Genomic DNA, 21815 nt, shown 5'->3' on the forward strand with positions numbered 1-21815 from the left:
GCAGTAAGCGAGCAGGAAGCCGCAATAGCAGGAGAAATTGAGCTGGTGAGGGCCACATGCAATAGTGAGCCAGTCCAATATTTTCTCAGTGTAGGAATATGGAAACGTGACCTCGTGAGTGACGCTTCTAAGCACTCGTGTATGGCATTTGAAAGTTCGCTACATGGAGTAGCCAGCCACTTTGTGTCGTAATTGTAAATTTAATGGTTATTAACTTCCCCCAAAACCTGTAATTACTTACGCTCTGTCATTCCTTCTAGTGCACAGTAGCCAACCGGAGAGTTGTTCTGGTTAACCTCTCTGCGTTTCATGTCTTCTTTTATCCCTATATATTAATCTTCATAATTGTCAATTAGCATTGGACAATTCGTGAACTCGGACCGTAAAGAACCAGCCAATATAGCAAAAAGAAAAAAAAGGGAAAGAAAAAGAATCGTTCACGGAGCCAAGCGTATGCATTTAGTTCAGTTTTAATTCTGAACATACTTGGAACTGCCTGCTTCTTGGCCAATCTCCCGTAGTGGATATGAGCCACAACGGGGGACAAGACTGTCTACGACGACTGCTAGTCACCTAGCGGTCTTTGTAGGAAGCGAAAATGGGCCACCAGTAGGAAGAACAAAGAAGAAGAGGACGTCACCCGCATGCTGCCCTCGGTCGAGCGGCCAGCGACTCCTGTAGAGGACGGTACCTGCGCCCGCCGAGAGAGCTTCGCAAAGCCGAACCGGCTGTTCGCCTGGCTTCCCGTGTTGCTGGTATCGGCGCTGTTATCGTGGGGCTACTACGCCTACGTTCTCGTCTTCTGCTGCGTCGTCATCGCGCAGGAAAGCATAGCCAAGGCCGTATTCTTCGGCATCGTATTCCATCTGCTACTCTTCCTGTGCGTCTGGTAAGTTGCCCGGAGCCAAGCAGTGCGACCGTTTGCCTTACGCAGTGAGTGCGCAGACGTTTAAGCGCACCATCTTACGTGCGTTGCCTGCACTGCCGAGATGCTTCAGTCTGCGCGTGTGCATGCATGTTCACTTACTAAAATCCTTAGAGACCAGTGTCTCACGTCTCCAAATCTGGTCTGCTGCCGCTGACGGTACTCCCCACTGCACCAATTCGGCCCATTTCAAACGTGAATTCGTACAGCGACTTTTCTTCGTACTTGTCAACTCTAATTAGTAGCGTCTCTTTCCGACTGTCTGCGTCGTCGCCCTGCGTTCCAGTTGGTTTCTAAGGAATGCATGATGCCGTCAAGTCTGCTGCGCGGTTTATGAAAAAAATAAACGATGTTGTTGCATGGTATGCCTTACACTTGCCGCGAAGGCCTTTATACTTTTCTCCTTTTGCCTTGTGACCGCAAGTAATATAGCGAGGCCCTCTTTCTGTCACCATCCGACAGGTCGTACGCGAAGACGACGGCGACCGCGATTCCCGACGTGCCTCCCGCGTATCTGCTTAGCGTGGGAGAGCAGCAGGCGCTCGCCAACTGCCACAATGAACGCACCCGGCGCGGTCTGCTCGAGATGCTAGCAGCGGACAGAGGCGTGTTCACCCTGGGGCCAGACGGGTGCGCCAGGTACTGCGCGCCGTGCCAGCTGCTCAAACCGGACAGGTGTCACCATTGCTCCACGTGCCGAAGGTGGGTGCATGCATACTTAGGCAAGTGAACATGAAAGTTCCAACGAAAGCTATATAAGAGAAGGAGAAAGATCAGTGGCAATTTAATATTTAGGAGAGCTTGCAATACGGCCATTTATCCATTATGGTAGTGATAGGTCAACGTGTTTGCAACTGCTGCAGATATTAAACCGCGTGTTGGGGAGACTGCATATGCTTTGTAGACAGCCAACTCTCTCACTAACGCGGCATCGCGACGACGTGGCAGCACTGGCATCATTATGTACTGCATCTCTGTCCCAATCTCCTACTGCTAGAAATCAGGCAGTCGATCCCTTCCTCATCTTTGTTATCGTGCTGCTTCGTATTGTTACTTATTTCTGTTTTGACAATCTTTCACTTTTCGGGCGTGCTTTCTCTTGTATTTCGACCCGCAATAAGGACTTACGGACACTGCATTAAATAGTAATTGTTAATACAAATATAACCTAGGGCGAAATAATCTTGAAGGCTCATCTCTAAACAAATTAGGCGTCGGGTTTAGAGGACATTTCTAAGCTGTCTACAGTACATTTACCTGAAGTTTAAGATGGTTATTCTGTATGAGACATCCTGACGCAGTGTGTTGACGCCGTGAACGCCCCACGGACTGTCTTCGCAGGTGCATCATGAAGATGGACCACCACTGCCCGTGGTTCAACAACTGCGTCTGTTTCAGCACCTACAAGTTCTTCCTGCTCACACTCGCCTACGTGGTGGCACTGTGCATCTACACCGTCACCACCTTGGCAGCCCACTTGGTCGAGTGGGGGTCGGATCCGTCGCCGCTGAAGCCCTACGGCTTGCACGTGGGCTTCATCGTGCTCGTGGGCTCTGCGCTGGCCATTGGCCTCGGCTCTTTCCTCGGCATGCACCTGTCCATGGTGTCGAGGAACGAGACGACGCTGGAGAGCATGCGTAGCATTATGTTCCTGGAACACGGGGACTCGTTCGACCTCGGCAGCCGTTATCGGAACTTCGTAGAGGTGTTCGGACTACGGTGGTCGCTGTGGTTGATTCCCGTGTTCACGAGTCTCGGCGACGGCGTCCGGTTCCCGACCAGGCTGCACCCCACGCGAGGCAGAGTGGAGTCTCGGCCGTCTTCCTTCGTGCCAACCTACTCCGCGGCCACCTATTCGACGCGCTCGTCGAGCCTCGATCCTGGGGCCGCCGTCGTGGACATAGTACGATAGCCAATCGAGCTGCATAAGAGAACACTATATTGAATGTGACCTGACTGAAATTTCGTTTTCTCATTAATCTCTGGATTACTTCACAAGATTGGATGGGTTGGTTGTCTGCTTAATTTTTTTTTCGCAATGTCACGTTGGTGTGGTGGCCCCGCACCGCGACAGTGCGACATGGTCCATCTGCAGCGTGGCCTCTCACGTCGCGTGTCATGGTCGCTTGATTATCGCATACATGTGGCTGCCTCTTTAATGTAATAAGCAATACGTATAACGGATTCACCGATTTACTTGTTTTATTTGGTTTAGTCATTCAGTATGTGCCACTGGGTGCGGGCCCATTCTTCGCTATTATTCCAGAACAGCTATGTCATTACAGCACAAGAGGTATCGAACTTGTAAATGTAGAAAAGACGTGTCGAACTTCAGTGTACATCCATCTTCCATTATCATTCTTCCCTCTACAGGCGTCATGCAAATATATCCCTCTATTCCACATGACATCACTGCGTATACGTTTCACACTGTGCATCTGCCTGATTTGGCGTTTTCGTTCCGTCATAACTGTAGAGCACTCTGTAGTGCACAAACATAAAAATTGCATGACAATACAGTTGTGATATTTGCGGTAGATAAACATTCTATGAGATTACATGTTGCACAGCACGAAAGTAAAGAGAACTGTACGCATCACTGTAGGTTGTATAGGATTTCATGCACACTGCTTGACGGGAGTTTTGCTGCACGTGAATACAATCATGTGCGTTGGGATCTCCACAATTTTTTTTACAGCGAAGCTGTTTATGGCTAGGGTTCCATGCATATTTGTTCTCCGCGAACAAAAACTATCATCATCAATAGCTCATACCCCCGTAAGCATTCATACTCCCGTAAGCAAGCAAAAATGCAATGGCTCACAGTATCGTAAGGCAGAGGCTACAAGCACTCAGTAAAGCGAAGCGAACAGTGCTTAAATTCTTTCTAATTACGCATACAACTTACAAAACAAACTGTCACAAACTGTCATCATCAATGGCTCCTACCCCCGTGTGAACTGGCTCATACCCCCGTGAGCAATGGCTCATACGCTGTAAACAAGCAAAAGTCCCGCAAGGTTCATGGCTACTCATTTTGCGTGAATTAGCTGCGATGACACTACCTCTGTTGTCATGGTCGGTGATTTCAATGAGGATGTGTCGATACCGAAAAAAAGAGTGGCTTACGCGTTCCATGTTGTAGACCTATACCTTGCGATGCCACACCGATCCGGCTCAACCAACCACCCAGCGGCGTACGTGCAGCGATTTGACACTATCAAAGAATGTGATTGCAGTTCCGAGTGGAATAATCGCCACTGATCAAGAGAATAAATGAGCTCGTACCTTTGTTCAAAATTATGTGTCACCTCCGTGTCATGTGCTAAACAGCCTCACTGGTCAACCACCTTCACAAAGTGGAATGGCTTATGATATTAAAATGAGAAAATTTTCCCTACAGAATTGTGTATTTGTTATGTATGGTATGTTTGTGTTCAGTGAAGTTTAACGAGTCACGGCAAACGTTTTAGCCCCTCAGCAGTCGTGGAACAGTGGGTAGGACATCCGGCTTGGTTGCGGGAGGTGCGTAGTTCGATCTCCTTCGCCGGCAACCCAGCGGTTATAGGCGTCTGGCTTTCTAGAGCTGCGTTGCTTGTGAGAGATTCGCATAGGCCGCTATGCTTGCTGCGCAAGAACCAAGACAAACAAAACCGGTACAACTGAAATAACTGCTACCGGTTTCATTCAGGCCATTTCCCATCAGGCGGGGGTCCACCTATGGAAAATTCAATCTCAATTTTCACAAGCTAAATTATTTTCTATGGCTCATAAGAGCATTTATAACCTTGGAATTTCTCCAGCATGTTCGCCTAAAGACCCACCAGCCTAGCGAAGTTTCATCAGGATACGCCTGAAGTTTGCATAGGAACGCTCTGATTAATACACCATAGAGCTCCAAAGCGCAACTAACTGGTATTTGACTGTTTCCCATAGCCCTTCTAGCTTCTTTCCATATTTATAATATGGCACACACATATTATCCTTGACATTTCCAACATTTCCTTAACACTTGATTAGGTCAGGTTGACAAGGTGTTAGAGTTTTTGTCGACATTTGGAACAAAAGTTCAGCACGACATCTAGTCGCAAAAGCAGAAACAGCCAAATTATCGAATAATAAACAGTAATTAGAGCAGTCGCCCTAGAACAGAGCAAAGCACGACAAGACAGCAGCGTTGACTTTTTTGTTGAGGATGAAATTTAGCACCAAGACTCTGCCGCTGCACAGCGTATAGGCCATGCGGTGTATTGTAGTTGCGAAGCTGCGTAAAAATTAAGAACGACACGTTTCACGAGCACGAAGATGGTGCATTGTTCGCGACGCCGACAAAGAGGAAAATAAGGCGGACGACGTCGTCGACTATGCTCAAGTTGGCGGCTTCTGCCGGCAAGAGGCGACGCAGGAACCGAAGGTAGGGAACCGGTTCACGCCCACGAGGCACAGGTGGCGCTGCAGCGTGGTCGGCGAAGAGCGGAAACACCGCAAGCGGCCGTCTTCCGGCGACACGCGAGCGAAGTACGGGTACTTGAGGTGGCGGCGACCGCAGGCCACCACCTCGGGCCGCTGGCACCGGGGTCCGCCATGCGGTTTTCGGCAGCGCTTCTCGCACTCCTTGGCCGTCGGGAAGACCATACTTCCGTTAGCCGGACAGCCGCCTGAACGAAATGACCAGGGCACGCACTTGCTGTTGTCGTAGTGCCACCAGTCGGAGAGGACATCTCGCCTGCAGACGACGAATCAAACATTGTCGCACTGAAGGGGCGGTGACGCACCAGAGAGTGCCAAAGCTGCGTGTCAAGAATTTAACTCTCTGTTGGGCGAATTCGTGCCAAGAAAAGCATGCGACACACAAGTCGCAACAACACCGTCGAGTGTAGTCGTCAGTCGTCAAGTATGATCTCACGGGTCAACTTCATTATGTGCATAACTGAAAGGCAGGGACATTCACGCGCACGTGTGATACCTTGCGCAGCGCGTGAAGATCGGCTTGCCGAAGCACTCGTCAGCCGGGTGCCTGGTAGAGACGCAGCTGTGAACGCAGTGGTCCAGTGTGGCGAACCGGTTGGTGCCTCGGGTGCAAACGTTCACCGCATTCGTCTGGTAGCACGTGTTGCTTTCAGGCTGGTAATAAAATTCGTGCTCCGAGCGCTCGCAGAACGTGTAGGACACTTCGCGACACTCGGGAACGACCTGCGCGCAATAAATCAAGCGTCATTCGCGTTAGCTTGTCTGAATATTGTTAATCTAGTGGGATTTTAAGCGTGAAATGCCTCAAGCTCCCGTAGCCGGCGACCTTTAAAATACCTTGAGCCAGAATACTGAGCCGTTATCCGGGCATCCAAGACGAGAATGGAATGAGGACATCCGGGCATCGTTGCGAGAACAAAACGAGATCATCCGGGCAACCAGTCAAAACTTAAGAAAGTGCGGCACAGCATTCAAGACAGGAATGTAGCGAGTGCCCAGTTTTCAAGAGAGGAAACGCAAGGAAGGCAGATGACGATTATCGTTTGGGGACAAGAAAGCCCCGAAGGGTGTAAACTTTTTTTGAGTGAGTGCACCATACATTTGATTGCCATCTTTTGGCACTGAAGCAGGGTTGCCTGTGTTCTTTTCAATGCCAGTGGTCTGCGAGTTCCGTGGCGCGTCCGACGTGACGCGAATGGCTGTTTGGCCCATAGAGTTTCCTGCTTTGGCGGAGACGAGACTTCCAGTGAGGTTGTGAGATGGTCGTGAGTAATCGCCGTAATTACTCCAACCTATCTGATTTGCCTGTAGCCATTTTATACTTGCATCTACCCTCGATTACGGGAGAGCCAGCATTTGTTTTAATAGAGAGTTTTGGAATTGGGGGCCCAAGCACCTTGGGGCCCCAAGATAGCGCGCCATAAAAGAGCATGCGCCGAACGCAAGGCAGCCTTGGGTCATTGCGTTAGTGTCAACTCGAACACCCTAAACTCTAAATATAGCGTGTGTTCTCAAGCCACCTTAGGTGGCTCGTGCGGGCGGCGAGCCATGACGAGCTGTCGCGTGACAGCCAAGAGATACATACGAGCCACAGCCATCCAGAACTCGGATCGCTCAGACAAGTTATGGCGCCAAGCATGACTGGCAAGAAAGCTTCGTATGCGCAGTCATGTTTCACTACAACTTAAATCGACATACAACAGTGGGTTGCAGAGCAAACTTGCTTTGTTCTTGGTGACTTGCGGCATATTTAAAGGCGAGAAACGCTGCGCAACGCAAGAAAACGCCAGCTGAGGCCGGGTTGGCGTCCTTCGGCTCCCCCCCTCCCCATTCCCACGCTTAGAAAGTCATACAAGCGATAACATAGTCATTATTTTCGAGCGCAGCTCTTTGGCGTCCGTTCCTGGGTTTCGCGTCGTCGTCGTCGTCGGCCTCGTAACCAGCTCCGCCCCCCTTTCATCCCCCCGGCGCTAGCAGCGACCGACTGATACCGCTGGATGCCGCTGACGCCGCTAGAGAGTCAAGATAACGTGACTGCATAGAACACCGTCGCCGCCATGCAGAAAGAGGAGGAAAGGGTCCCCCCCCCCCCCTGTTCTTGTGTGGCGGATAGGGTGCTCTTCAGTTGCCGACGCGCCGGTTATTCGTTGTCCCTGAAACCAGCTCCGCAGCTGGGGTTGACTCACTATCGGCGTCAGCGGCATCAGTCAGTCGCTGCTATCTCTTCCCTCCTCCCTTCATCGTGTTGTCCGCTTGCTGCGCGCGCTTCTGCCCCCATCGTTTGCCGCTGGGTGTACACGCCGCCCCCCTCCCCCCTCTTCCTGCGAGTCTCCGGTTGTCAAAGCGCCGGCTCGAACTTAATTCCTTTCTTCGCTCCTCCTCCAATGCAACCCCTGTGCGGTGGCAATCAGAGAGCCAGATCGGTGGCGGCGGATCTGTATATGTGCACCGCCCGAGCCGAAATTGCCGCTGCCGTTCGCCCTGTGCGGTGGCAATCAGAGAGCCAGATCGGTGGCGGCTTGACATAAAGACAAACAGCAATTTCCTAACACTTATGCGGGAGAACATCCCGTTCCTCTCGCTCGTAACGCGTCCCACGGCTGTGACAACCTCGCGAGGCACTTGTATACATCTCGTCTTTGAGAATCAAGCATTGGTGTACCAAGTCGAACATATATCAGTCTATTTCTCCGACCACAAAGCTTCCTTCATGACTGTCAAGAACTGTTAGTGGAGTCTTTGTTAAAGGAATACGTGTGAAAAATAAAAAAAAAATTCTGTGATAGCGCATACATGTGTTGCTCGATTTCTTTGCCTCAATCTATCGAAAAGGTGAAACAGCTTATTTGCTGCGCTCAAACTTCGCATTAGGAAGTAACGTAATCGTCGGTAATTTTTTATTACAAGCTTTATGCCGAGTCATTTTTTGCTAAAATGACTTCTTTTAGGTTTTGTTTTTAAAGAGGCTATTCTGTTATCGCTTTCAAGCGTCTTCTATTTTCACCACTGCGGCGTCCCCTGCGTGCAACCCAACGCTGCTATCGTCCCAATTCTAATAAACACTCTGATGCTCATCCTAGCCCAAGACTAACCAAAGCAACGCAGCTTGAGGACCCAGAGTCTTGGGGCCCCAGTTCTGAAACTCTCTAATGCGTAAGCATTCTTCGCTCCCCAGCCCTGTCACGCGAAAAGTATAATCCTATGTATCTGCACAAGCATGCGTAATTTGCAACATTAAAACATTTATACGTTATGATAGTTGAAATGTAGATGACTGGTAGGTTTTAAGCAATTGGCAACAAGTCAAAGCTCAAAAATAAAAAAAAGAGGGTCCCCGTAGAAATGCATAGGGCTCCTTAGAAACTGTATGCGGAAGCTTATAGTAACGGTGGGCGAACGGAATTTTGGGGTAGGTCAAATTTGGGTCAACCTGAAATTTAGAGGTGGGCGAACTAAAATTTGCAAGTGGACCAACTTGAAATTTGTGGGGGAACCAGCTTGAAATATGGGGTGGAGCAACTGAAATTTTGGTGCGGGCCAACGTGAAGCTTGGGGGGGGGGACTTGAAATTTGAACGTGGGCCAACCGAAATTTGGGGGTGGGGCAAGTCATATCTGGGGGTGGGCCAACTTGAAATTTGAGTGTGGCACAACTTAAATTTGGGGGTAGGTCAACTAGAATTTGGCATTGGGTCAACGAGAAATTTGGAGGTGGGCCAACTTGAAATATGGGGTGGACCAACTGAAATTCTGATGTGGGCCAACGTGAAGTTTGGGGGTGGGCCAACTTGAAATTTGAACTCGAGCCAACCGAAATTCGGGGGTGGGGAAAGTCCAATCTGCGGGGTGGGCCAACTTAATTTATGTGGTGGGTCAACTTGAAATTTGAAGGTGGCCCAACTAAAATGTGGGAGTGGGTGAAATGAAATTTAAAGCGGTGGCATAGAGGTAGAGAACCCGCCTCGCATGCACGAGGACCATTGTTCGAATCCCGGTGCCGAGCAATTTTCCACCGGATTAAAAACAAAAGGAAAAGAAAATCCGCGTGTTGATAAAATCGCTTGAACAGGCCCGGAGTGCGGCCTGATCCCGGTGACCAGAACCGGTAATGCATTTCCTCACCAGAGGATTGGCCACCCTGGTGCAGTACTTGGCCACAACCTCCAAATTAGATAAGAGTACTGAGGGTCGGGGTTTGATTGTTGTATTCATATTGTTGCGTGTGGAGGAGGGCCGCTAGAGAACTCGGGAACGCTGGGTTGAGACGTGGAACACACGGAGTTCAGACCCATGTCCTCAAATTCCTGTCGGACGACGGCCTGGATCATCGCAATGGTGATCGCTGGCTGATCGGGAGGCGTCGTGGAGAAAGCTGGCGAACAGGTGGCCTCGAGCTCGCGGCGAACAATACGGATGACGTCGTCACAGGTGGTGGTCTGACGTGGTCGACCCTCACATGTCGACGTAGCAGCAGTGTTGGGTAGCCGTGTGATGTGGTGTGTGATACGGCGGCTCTTAGCTTGTTCAAGGCGACGGCATTCTTTGATGATGGCGTCGATAGTCGAGACGTTGCCGAAAACAAGCAAATTGAAAGCGTCGTCGGCGATGCCTTTTAGAACATGTGACACTTTATCGGCTTCGGACATAGCATCGTCAGCTTTGCGGCATAAAGCCAAGGCGTCGAGGATGTAGGAAACGCACGGCTCCGTAGATGACTGAATATGAGACGCAAGAGCCTTTCTCGCGGCAGCCTTGCGCCCAATGGTGTCGCCGAACAGTTCCCTGAGCTTTTCTTTGAAACTGTCCCAACTGGTTATCTCGTCGTCATGCGTTTGGCGCCACACGCGTGGGGTGCCGCCGAGATAAAAGATGACATTGGCGAGCATAATCGTTGGGTCCCACCTGTTATAAGCACTGGCGTGTTCATAGAATTTGATCCAGTCATCAACATCCTGTCCCTCCAGGCCAGAGAACACACCTGGGTCGCGATGTGGGGCGACCGTGACGATTGGAGCAGTGGGACAAGCCGAAGCCGTTCCAGAGGTGGGCGCGTCACCGGGAGGCATGGTCACAAGCTCGGTGTGCCAACCACTTCTGAGTTCCGTGGTGAGGACGGAGTCGCTGAGCTCCACCAGAATGTTGCATGTGGAAAGACACAGAAAGAAGACGCTATGTACAGGCTATTTACACTGGAGCCAGGCAGCCAGGCCGACACTCAATCGCGCCAAGCGCACCGACCAACTTCATCGTCGTTCTCGCGGCGGCTCGTTTCTTGAGCATCGCTCGATCATATCGTAATATTATAAATACAACAATCAAACCCCCCCCCCCCCCGCCTCAGTCCCCAGCAGCTGCGAAGCAAATGAGCACGGCGGCGGTCAGACCTGTAATGCAGAAGACGGTGCTAAGAATATCTGGGTCCGGACAGGCCGCCATTGGAACCTGAACCAGGCAACGTTTAACGCTAGAACGTTATCTAGTGAGGCGAGTCTAGAAGTGCTATTGGAAGAATTAGCGGGCAGTAAATGGGATAGAATAGGGCTCAGTGACGTTAGGAGGACAAAAGAAACATATAGAGTGCTAAAAAGCGGGCAAGTCCTGTGCTACCGGGGCTTAGCGGAGGGACGAGAGCTAGGAGTCGGATTCCTAATTAATAAGAATATAGGTGGTAACATACAGGAATTCTATAGCATTAACGAGAGGGTGGCAGGCCTTGATGTGAAACTGAATAAGAGGTACAAATTGAAGGTCGTACAGGCCTACGCCCCTACATCCAGTCATGATGACCAGAAAATCAAAAACTTCTATGAAGACGTGGAATCAGCGATGGATAAAGTCAAAACAAAATACACTATACTGATGGGCGACTTCAATGCCAGGGTAGGCAAGAAGCAGGCTGGAGACAAGTCAGTGGGGGAATATGGCATAGGTTCTAGGAATAGCAGGGGAGTGTTGTTAGTACAGTTTGCAGAACAGAATAATATGCGGATAATGAATTCCTTCTTCCGCAAGCGGGATATACGAAAGTGGACGTGGAGGAGCCCAACTGGCAAGACTAGAAATGAAATAGACCTCATACTCTGCGCTAACCCTGGCATAATACAAGATGTGCACGTGCTCGACAAGGTGCGCTGCAGTGACCATAGGATGGTAAGAACTCGAATCAGCCTAGACATGAGGAGGGAACAGAAGAAACTGGTACATAAGAAGCCAATCAATGAGTTAGCGGTAAGAGGGAAACTAGAGGAATTCCGGATCAAGCTACAGAACAGGTATTCGGCTTTAACTCAGGAAGAGGACCTCAGTGTTGAAGCAATGAACGACAATCTTATGGGCATCGTTAAGGTGTGTGTAATAGAAGTCGATGGTAACTTCGTTAGACGTGACACTAGTAAGCTATCGCAGGAGACGAAAGATCTGATTAAGAAACGACAATGCATGAAAGCCTCTAACCCTACAGCTAGAATAGAACTGGCAGAACTTTCCAAGTTAATCAACAAGCGTAAGACAGCCGACATAAAGAAGTATAATATGGATAGAATTGAACATGCTCTCAGGAACGGAGGGAGCATAAAAGCAGTGAAGAAGAAACTAGGAATATGCAAGAATCAGATGTATGCGTTAAAAGACAAAGCCGGCAATATCACGACTAATATGGATGATGTAGTTAAAATGGCTGAGGAGTTCTATAGAGATTTATACAGTACCGGTGGCACCCACGACAATAATGGAAGAGAGACTAGTCTAGAGGATTTTGAAATCCCACAACTATCACCGGAAGAAGTAAAGAAAGCCTTGGGAGCTATGCAAAGTGGGAAGGCCGCTGGGGAGGATCAGGTAACAGCAGATTTGTTGAAGGATGGTGGGCAGATTGTTCTAGAAAAACTGGCCACCCTGTATACACAATGGCGGAATCTTGGAAGAACGCCAACCTAATCTTAATCTATAAGAAAAGGGATGCCAAGACTTGAAAAATTATAGACCAATCAGCTTACTCTCCGTTGCCTACAAAGTATTTACTACGCTAATCGCAAATAGAATCAGGAACACCTTAGACTATTGTCAGCCAAAGAACCAGGCGGGATATCGTAAAGGCTACTCAACAATAAGCTATGTTCACACTATCAATCAGGTGATAGAGAAATGTGCGGAATATAATCAACCCTTATATGTAGCTTTCATTGATTAAGAGAAAGCGTTTGATTCAGTCGAAACCTCAGCAGTCATGGAAGCATTACGGAATCAGAGTGTAGACGAGCCATATGTAAAAATAATGAAAGATGTCTATAGCCGCTCCACAGCCACCGTAGTCCTCCGTAAAGAAAGCATGCAAAATCCCAATAGAGAAGGGCGCCCGGCAGGGAGATACGATCTCTCCAATGTTATTCACAGGATGTTTACGGGAGGTATTCAGAGATCTGGATTGGGAAGAATTGGGGATAAGAGTTAATGGAGAATACCTTTGTAACTTGCGATTCGCTGATGATATTGGCTTGCTTAGTAACTCAGGGTACCAATTGCAATGCATGCTCACTGACCTGGAGAGGCAAAGCAGAAGGAATTAATCTGCAGAAAACTAAAGTAATGTTTAACCGTCTCGGAAGAGAACAGGAGTTTACGAAAGGTAGCGAGGCACTGGAAGTGGTAAGGGAAAACATCTACTTAGGGCAGGTAGTGACCGCGGATCCGGATCATGAGACTGAAATAATCAGAGGAATAAGAATGGGCTGGGGTGCGTTTGGCAGGCATACTCAGATCATGAACATCAGGTTGCCATTATCCTTCAAAAGAAAAGTGTGTAACAGCTGTGTCTTACCAGTACTCACGTATGGGGCAGAAACCTGAGGCTTACGAAGAGGGCTCTACTTAAATTGAGGACGACGCAACGAGCTATGGAAAGAAGAGAGATGGGTGTAACGTTAAGGGATAAGAAAGAGCAGGTTGGGTGAGAGAACAAACACGAGTTAATGACATCTTAGTTGAAATTAAGAAAAAGAAATGGGGGGGGGGGCATAGGCAGGACATGTAATGAGGAGGGAAGATAACCGATGGTCATTAAGGGTTACGGACTGGATTCTAAAGGAAGGGAAGCGTAACAGGGAGCGGCAGAAAGTTAGGTGGGCGGATGAGATTAAGAAGTTTACCGGGACAACATGGCAACGATTGGCACGTGACCGGAGTAGTTGGAGAAGTATGGGAGAGGCCTTTGCCCTGGAGTGGGCGTAACCGGGCTGATGATGATGATGAAATTAAATTTGGGTTGGGCCAACGTAAAATTTGCACGTTGGCCAACTGAAATTTGGGGCTGGGCCAACTTGAAATTTTGGGGTGGGTCAACTTAAATTTAGGAGTCGGCCAACCCAAATTTGGGGGGGGGGACCAACTTTAAATATTAGCGTAGGCTAACTTTAAATTTTGGTGTGGGGCAATTTGAGTTTTTGTGGTGGCCCAGTGTCCATTACCTGAACGCTGCTGAGCGTTCTTCGAGTTACCAACACCTCGCGGGCAAGGGAGCACGTTGAGACGCTTGTAGCGTTTTTATTGGGTCTAAGCGAGACTCGGTCAGAACGTGAGAGCTTGCGCGGACAAGGAACGCGCGCATAACACAGGCCAAAGCCACCTAAACATTTTTTTGGGGTGGCTTTGCACAGGCTCGCCAGAGCGACAGCGAGGGTGGCATAGCATCGCGGCGATGCACCCTCCCCACACGCAATGCCTCACGCGGTATTGTGGCAGCTGGTGTTTCCTTCCGACCACTGTGCTCCATCGAGGCGCGCTAGTGCCCGGCGTTTCAACTCAATCGGTACGATTGCAACAGAGGGGCCGGATGTAGCGTGAAAATCTGACAATTGTCTACTAAAGCCTAAGCATTCTTCGTCACTGGAAAGGCCATGGGTAGATGCGCATAAGCTAGGAAAAGCAAGTAAGAAAAACTAAGCACAAACAAATTCACAGCCGAGCCAAACAATGCTTACGCATTAGTATAAGTTTCCTGTAGCTTTTGAGTCAGTAGCTATAGCGCATAATAACTCCTACATAACTGCTCAGCAAGCAAAATTTAGTGGTGTTTTCTTCTACGCTGTCTGTCACATGAAAGGCACGCTGCAGGGAGCGCAGGAGAGATGGAATGATAATCTGGCAAATATTCGGGTACGCTGATGTGAAGTGCGGCAGCGGTTGTTTAAATGGGAGGGTATACATAGCATTGTAGTTCAGCCCTGTTTTCAGCCACTATGGTCACACGAGTTTGCGAACCAAAAAAAAAAACAGTTACTCACGGCGTGTTGTAAATGAATGACCTTAGTAGTCCTGCCTGCTTTCCGATTGCTGTCATTGTTCTTTCTCGCAGCTAGTTTTGGCGAGGGTGTAGTCTTCCTTGCACGCTTGGAGTGCTTCCTCTTCAAACCCGGAGCCAAAGTCTTAGCCTTGACCGTGGGTGCAGTCGTTGTGCTTGGATCACGTTTCCCAATTTTCTCGCTCCCTTCCTCTTCAACCAACAGCTTGTGCTGTACGGGCGCGTCGCTCGTGCTCGCGACAGTAGGAGACGTTCCCTTCCGCTGCGGGTGAGCTTCTTCCTGCAGATGGTGCGTCACGGGAACAGAGAACGCCAGACGGCGTGACCGTGCCACAGCTGAAAGGGCTAACAGGAACAGGCAAGCGGCGAGCACAGCCACGGCTACAATGGGCACGCAGGTTATCCACGAGAAGTTCTTCGGTTTGTCGCCACCCGACTTGGCATGGCGGCGTCTCTTGCGGCGAGGAATCAAGTCGGAGTCGCTGGCTGCGTTGCAGACGCAGCAGTGGCCGCTGCTCGTCGTGGAGCTTGAGGTCGAGTCGGTCCAGCTACTGTCGCTCATGCGGGAGTGTTGTCTCCGAAATGAAAACGACGCTGTACTGTGACCCGAACGCGCTGGCAGCCCCACTGGCGACGAGGCTGTGTCCATGAGCGGGTACTGCCGGCCGTATGCCCTCTGTCTCTGCTGCACATCGGCGGCTTGTGATGCAGTGCGCGTGAACTGAGGCATAATTGCGTCAGGTGAGTGAAGAACACTTGTAGACTGTCCGTAAGCAAGACCCGCGGCAGGCAGTGGACTTGCGTTTTGAAGTTGCCTCTGGCTCGGACCCCGATCGTTGCTGCACTGGCCTGGTGTCGGGTAGGAATTGCTTTTGACTGAGGAGATGTATCGCGGGAAGATCCGTTGTGTCTTGTCGTCCATACCGCTTCTTCTCCTGTCCCTGTCCTGCAAGTCCTTTGCTGGTGATTGCGGGTGGAAATGGGCTTGCAAACCAGGCTCCTTCTAACGCGAGTCAGGGCGGGTCTGGAACCTCGACTTCTACAGTGTAGTTGGTGCAGCGACAAGAAGAGCGCGAGCTATGTTTCGTTGATGTTGATTTCTTTGAACATGGCACATACCCACACGTCGAGAATTCGAGCGACCACGAAAAGATAACCATAACATGATAAAATTCAAGAAAAACTGCATTTGATCAGGTAGTATACACTATAAATTACAATATAACTACTATTTAAAGCTTATGCCACTAAGAAATACAAGCAGAGTTGGAGGGTACCCTCTAGCAATGCAATCTGCTGGAACCTTCACTAAAGTTATGAATTGCAGTACAGATTGTAGAGGGCGCTACGTGCCACGCGTTCTATATAGATGTGGTTCTCGAATAAAGGTGTGGAGCATTCATTCAGTCAATGCGGCTCCGAGTCACTTGGGTAGACGCAGCTAGCGTATGTCAGCGCCCCACATCGTACATGGTGTCAGAAGTGGTCGCCGTTCGTTCTCTCTAATGGCGAACAAGCCGGACGCTGTGTTATCCCGGGTACTTGGGCTCCAACGACCATCGAGCTTCGACTTCGCCTACCCAAGTGCATGGTCTACCTGGATTGAGCAGTTGGAGGACTATAACTACGCTACAAGATTGCACCAAGCTACCGATGAGGTTCGCGTACGAACGCTTCTTTATTGCATGGGTGTTCAAGGTCGACGCGTGCTGGCGTCTTTCAAGTTGTTGGCCGAAGTTCAGTCGTACAGCGTTGTTAAAAGCAAGTTCACCTCGTATTAACGCGACGGCGTTAAGGAGCTCGTGTCGCAGAAAAGCCGGTGTCGTCGGCGTCGGCGTCGGTGTCGGCGTCGGCGGCGTTCGCTGTGAGCGATAAATCCCAGCAGGCACTTCATGAATAAAAAAATTGGAGGACGCTTAAGCTTCGCCTTCAAGAGCGGAACGCGACAGCGTTCCCGTCGACCCGCCAAGGGGTGTAAGACAGTGGGGCTACGGCGCAGCGACTACGCGCCCCGCATCGGACGCGGTGAGCGTCGAGCAACGCAGCGTTCGGCGCGACAACGAAATGTGCGCCTGAGCCAGCGACGCACGCCTGAGCCTTAGAAACAGCTCGTTTCTAAGGCAACACCGCGTTCACTAGAGGCGCTTTTGTACCGCTTTGAAGCATCGAACTCGTGGCTCAGTAAGAAGCTGAGAGAATGCGCCAGGAAACTGCGAAATGGGGCGGGAAAAATTTATCCATATTTACCAGGTCAACTATTTGCAACACGTTCCTTGTTGCGCGAATTTGGTATGTGTTGCAGGTGCTCGCTATGTCACGAACTAGTGCGCAGAAATTCCATAGAATTCTTGCATCGTTTGTATGGAATTCAACATGGGAACGCACAAGTCGTCTCAACTTATTTCACTCACTGAAAGCAGGAGGGCTTGGCTTAGCTCATCTTTTTCTGAGGCAGATTGTCTCAAGGTTTATTTTCTTGCGGGACCAGCATGACCCATTTTTACGAGCAGTGCTTCAAGTGAGACTGCAGAATGTTCTCCCCGAGTTTATTGTGTCATCGTGTGGCGTTACTGGAAGCGGCTTGTGCGGGTATCTACGCGAAGTTGTAAGTGCCTTCAAGATTCTTCGAGTACGTTTCTCTTTTGATTATCTAATTATAGTATCAAAGAAACAATTGTACAAAGATCTCCGTGACGTGATGCTTCCAGTACCTTTATATCGAGCCATTTTTTCTGTCGGTCCGGGTAAGGATGTTTTAAAGAGAGTTAAAAAAATGCCGGTTCGGTCGTCTGTGAAAACTTTCTTTTTTCAACTCCATAGTGGCACGCTCCTAGTCAAACCCTGGCTGCAGGAAAAGGGCTTTTTTCTTCCCGGGTCAGTTGATTGCATTTTATGCCGCAAGCCAGAAACAGTAACACATATATTCCTTGACTGTTTAGATTCAATTTTTCATTGGGACGTCCTCCAGAGAACGCTGAAAAAAGATTTGCCCCTCACACCATATGGAATTAACTTTCTTGCGGTTAACAATGACGGGGGTGTGCCCTATGACATGTTCATGGTATTAAGCATGCATAGCATGTGGAAAACAAGAATGGCTGTCAGACATGCAGATCCTATTGTAAGATCGGTAAGAGAAAACTTCATTGAAAGCATTGCCTATATCCGAGATGTGTACCAGTCCCAGGACGAACAGCCAACATGGTATCCTGTACTTAATGACCTAGTGTCATTAAAACATTTTTAGCAATGTCGCGTCAACAAGCTACTGGTTGGCACGTTTAACATTTTTGTGTTGGTTTCTCTATTTTGTGTTGTCACATTGGAAATAAAGAAAAAAAAAACTCGTGGCTCAGTGGTAACGTCTCCGTCTCACCCTCGGGAGACCCTGGTTCGATTCCCACCCAGCCCATCTTGGAAGTTGATTTTTATTTATTAAGTGCCTGCCGTGATTTATCGCTCACGGCCAACGCCGCGGACGCCGACGCCGACACGAGCTCCTTCTGCGACACGAGCTCCTTAACGCTATCGCGTTAAAACAACTTGCAAGATGGGCTGGGTGGGAATCGAACCAGGGTCTCTGGAGTGTGAGACGTTACCACTGAGCCACGAGTTCGATGCTTCAAAGCGGTACAAAAGCGCCTCTAGTGAACGCGGTGTTGCCTTAGAAACGAGCTGTTTCTAAGGCTCAGGCGTGCGTCGCTTGCTCAGGCGCACATTTCGTTGTCGCGCCGAACACTGCGTTGCTCGACGCTCACCGCGTCCGATGCGGGGCGCGTAGTCGCTGCGCCGTAGCCCATTGTCTTACACCCCTTGGCGGGTCGACGGGAACGCTGTCGCGTTCCACTCTTGAAGGCGAAGCTTAAGCGTCCTCCAATTTTTTCGTGCACCCGCTAAACGAAGTTCACGAGAGTTATCGTTTTCACAAGCGGACGCAGCAAGGAGACGAGAGCGTCGATGCCTTTTACTCCGTGTTGCAAAACATGGTAAAAAGATGCAACTACGGCTCAGCGTCCATTGAGGACAGGCTGGTTCGAGACCAATTTATTGTTGGTCTGCTGGACAGCAGGTTATAGGAACAATTCCGCCGTACTTCTGACTTGACGTTCGATAAAACGCTTCTGCATGCACGGCTGCACGAAAATGCGGAACGAGAAAAATGTAAACGAGAAAGCCAGTTATCTGGGCCAGTCGCCGTTGATGTAGCGAAACACAGGCCAACGAGAAGGCCGTCACGTAATCAAGCGTCGGCAGCAAGAGAAACGCTCCTCGCCGGCGCGCACAGATCGTGTCACTTCTGCGGACGAGATGAGCATCAGCGGAAATTTTGTCCTGCCAACAAAGCTGTTTGCAAGTTTTGCAAAAAGAAAGGACACTTCGAAGCAGTTTGCTTAGCCAAACAGCGCTCGCAAAGCCGACAGTCACATGCCATCAAGATGCATGCTGTCAAGAGCAGTCATGAGGCAAAGGCTAAGTTAGTTTGGGTCCACGTGAATGGAGTCCCGCTGAAATTCAAGGTCGACTCAGGAGCAGAAGTTACCGTCGTTCCAAGCACTTTTTCCGTAGTACCGTCGCGACTCAAAAAACCGGAGGGTCTTCTCACCGGTCCAGAAAATTGCCCTTTGAAAGTAACAGGCCAATTCACGGCTACGTTGGAGTGGAAGAGCAGCACCTCTGTACAGTCAGTATACGTCATGCCTTCGCAGTCTACACATCTACTAGGCTACCCCGCTATCCTCGCAGTCGTGAAGTTCATCGACGCCGCACAGTGACCTGAAAAGCAAGCTAGCTCTGCAAGCGATGCAACCCCTGGCCAGGACATGTTCGAAGGGCTTGGTACTGTAGGGGAGGAGTACACTATTCGACTCAAGCCAAATGCCATGCCATTTACTCTCAGTGTACCTCGCAGAATACCCATTCCTCTGTACAACCAGGTGAAGGAGGAGCTGGACCAGGTGGAAAAACAAGGTATCATCAGGCGCATTACGGAACCGACGCCATGGTGTGCCGGTCTGGCCGCAGTACTGAAGGTATCAGGCGGAATCCGAATATGTGTGGACTTAACGAAGCTCAACAAAGAAGTTCTCTGTGAAAAGCATGTGCTTCCAACGATCGAATGGGTACTCGGGCAGCTGGGCGACGCTTAAGTGTTCTCAAAGCTCAACGTGACAGCAGGATTTCAACAAGTGTGATTGTCCCGAGAATGCGAAGAGTATAGCACATTCATCACACCATTTGGACGCTACTGCTACTGTCGTCTACCTTTTGGCTTGACTTCAGCACCGGAATATTTTCAGAGAGAAATGGCTCGAATTCTGGAGGGGCAACCGAACGTCGTCAACATGATAGATGACATTCTGGTTTTTGGCAACGATCGAGAAGAGCACGACAAGCGACTTGTGGAGGTTCTTGAGCGTCTAAAGACAGCCGGAGTTAAACTAAACAAGTCAAAATGCTGCTTCAGTCAAAACAAAGCAGAGTTTCTGGGTATGGTGATCGACGCCAACGGTATCTCGCCAAGTCCACACAAACTCGAAGCACTGCGCAACTTGGAGCTACCCAAGGACGTCGCCGGGGTTAGGCGATTCCTCGGCATGGCTAATCATATTGGTCGCTTCCTGCCCAACCTTTCGCAAGCAGTTGTCCCTATTCGCGCCTTGCTAGGTGAGCAAAATGCATGGCAATGGGGACCGCTTCAAGATACCGCTTTTAATCGGGTAAAAACGATGCTCACCTCGGACCTGTGCGTCGCTAAGTATCATCCCGGTAGTAATACCATTGTCTCAAGCGACGCGAGCTCATTGGACTGGGCACGGTTCTTCTGCAGGAACAACCACTAGGCGAGCGACGCGCGGTAGCGTTCACACCCAGGTCGCTTACTGAAGCGGAACAGCGCTACAGCCAAACAGAGAAAGAAGCGTTGGCGGTAGCATGAGCAGTGTACCGTTCTGACCAATATGTGTGTGGCCTAAACTTCACTGTAGAGACCGATCACCAGCCCCTGGTAAAACTACTTGGAAACGCTGACTTGGACACGATGCCCCCACGTATTCAAAGGTTTTGCATCAAACTTATGCGCTACCAGTTTAGCGTGGTCTACGTTCCTGGCAAACAGCTAGCCACTGCGGATACTCTTTCAAGGGCTCGGCATGAGAAGCCGTTGATCAGTGTGGTGGATGTGGTAGAGGAGTTTGTTGAATTTCAGGTTGCTACGGTCACAGACACGAAGCTGGTTACGGTAGATGAGGTTCGCAGGCACCAAGAACTGGTCTGGGAGTGCGACCAGCTCGTCAAATACTGCACTCAAGGCTGGCCTCGTCGGGACAGGCTTCCGGAGCACCTCAACAAGTACTGGAGCCATCGAGGTGATCTCTTTTTGTGCAACGGCATCCTGCTAAAAGGTAATCGCTTTGTCATCCCAGCTTTGCTGCAAAAGGATACGCTCGAACTTATCCATGAATTCCACCAGAGAATTAACCGATGCTGACTTAGGGCGAAGGATTCCGTGTGATAGTATGGACTCTCGCAGCAAATACGTGATAGAGTCATTCGCTGCAGACAGTGTGCAGTCACAAGAGCGGAAAGAAGAGAGCCTTTGGTCGTAACGAAGACTCTAGAACAACCGTGGCAAGAAGTAGGAATGGACAACCGTGGCAAGAAGTAGGTTACCAGGGACACAACTATCTACTAGTAGTTGATTATCGTTCCCGATACTCTGAAGTCATCTACATGCGAAGCACGAACTCTGAGGCGGTCATCAATGCAGTGAAATGCATTTTTGCTCGTTTTGGCATTCCTGCCGTAGTACGAAGTAATAAATGGACCGCAATTTGCTTCACGTGCCTTTGCAGCTTTTGCTAAGTGCTATGGCTTGCAACACATCACCTCAAGTCCAAACTACCCACAGTCAAATGGGGAAGTGGAAAGGATGGTGCGTACGATCAAAGAGTTGGTTGCGAAGCAGACGATCCGTTTTTGGATCTTCTGTCGTATAGAGACACTGCAGGCGTCACAGGGTTCAGCCCAGCGCAGCTACTGTTGGGTCGCAGCTTGCGAACCAGGCTTCCCAAGACAGTGGACCGCCTGGAACCGAGGAGGCCTGCGCCAGACGATGTGAAGTGCCAAG

At 49.8% G+C, this 21815-nt stretch overlaps 2 protein-coding genes across 2 annotated transcripts; one reads left to right on the forward strand and one right to left on the reverse strand.

The window, feature by feature from the left end:
- The first annotated feature begins 500 nt into the window (after positions 1-500).
- Positions 501-4316, forward strand: LOC142584933 (palmitoyltransferase ZDHHC20-A-like). Its single transcript, XM_075695292.1, has 3 exons — positions 501-889; positions 1388-1627; positions 2267-4316. The coding sequence occupies exons 1-3, from the start codon at positions 645-647 to the stop codon at positions 2835-2837; spliced, it is 1056 nt and encodes a 351-aa protein (XP_075551407.1). The 5' UTR covers positions 501-644; the 3' UTR covers positions 2838-4316.
- An 898-nt stretch (positions 4317-5214) lies between these two features.
- On the reverse strand, positions 5215-16033 carry LOC142584932 (uncharacterized). Its single transcript, XM_075695291.1, has 3 exons — positions 14673-16033; positions 5892-6118; positions 5215-5651 (listed from the first exon to the last, which is right to left on the reverse strand). The coding sequence occupies exons 1-3, from the start codon at positions 15609-15611 to the stop codon at positions 5294-5296; spliced, it is 1524 nt and encodes a 507-aa protein (XP_075551406.1). The 5' UTR covers positions 15612-16033; the 3' UTR covers positions 5215-5293.
- Positions 16034-21815: the final 5782 nt, after the last annotated feature.

This window comes from Dermacentor variabilis, chromosome 6 (assembly GCF_050947875.1).
Source record: "Dermacentor variabilis isolate Ectoservices chromosome 6, ASM5094787v1, whole genome shotgun sequence".
NCBI classification, from domain to species: Eukaryota; Metazoa; Arthropoda; class Arachnida; order Ixodida; family Ixodidae; genus Dermacentor; species Dermacentor variabilis.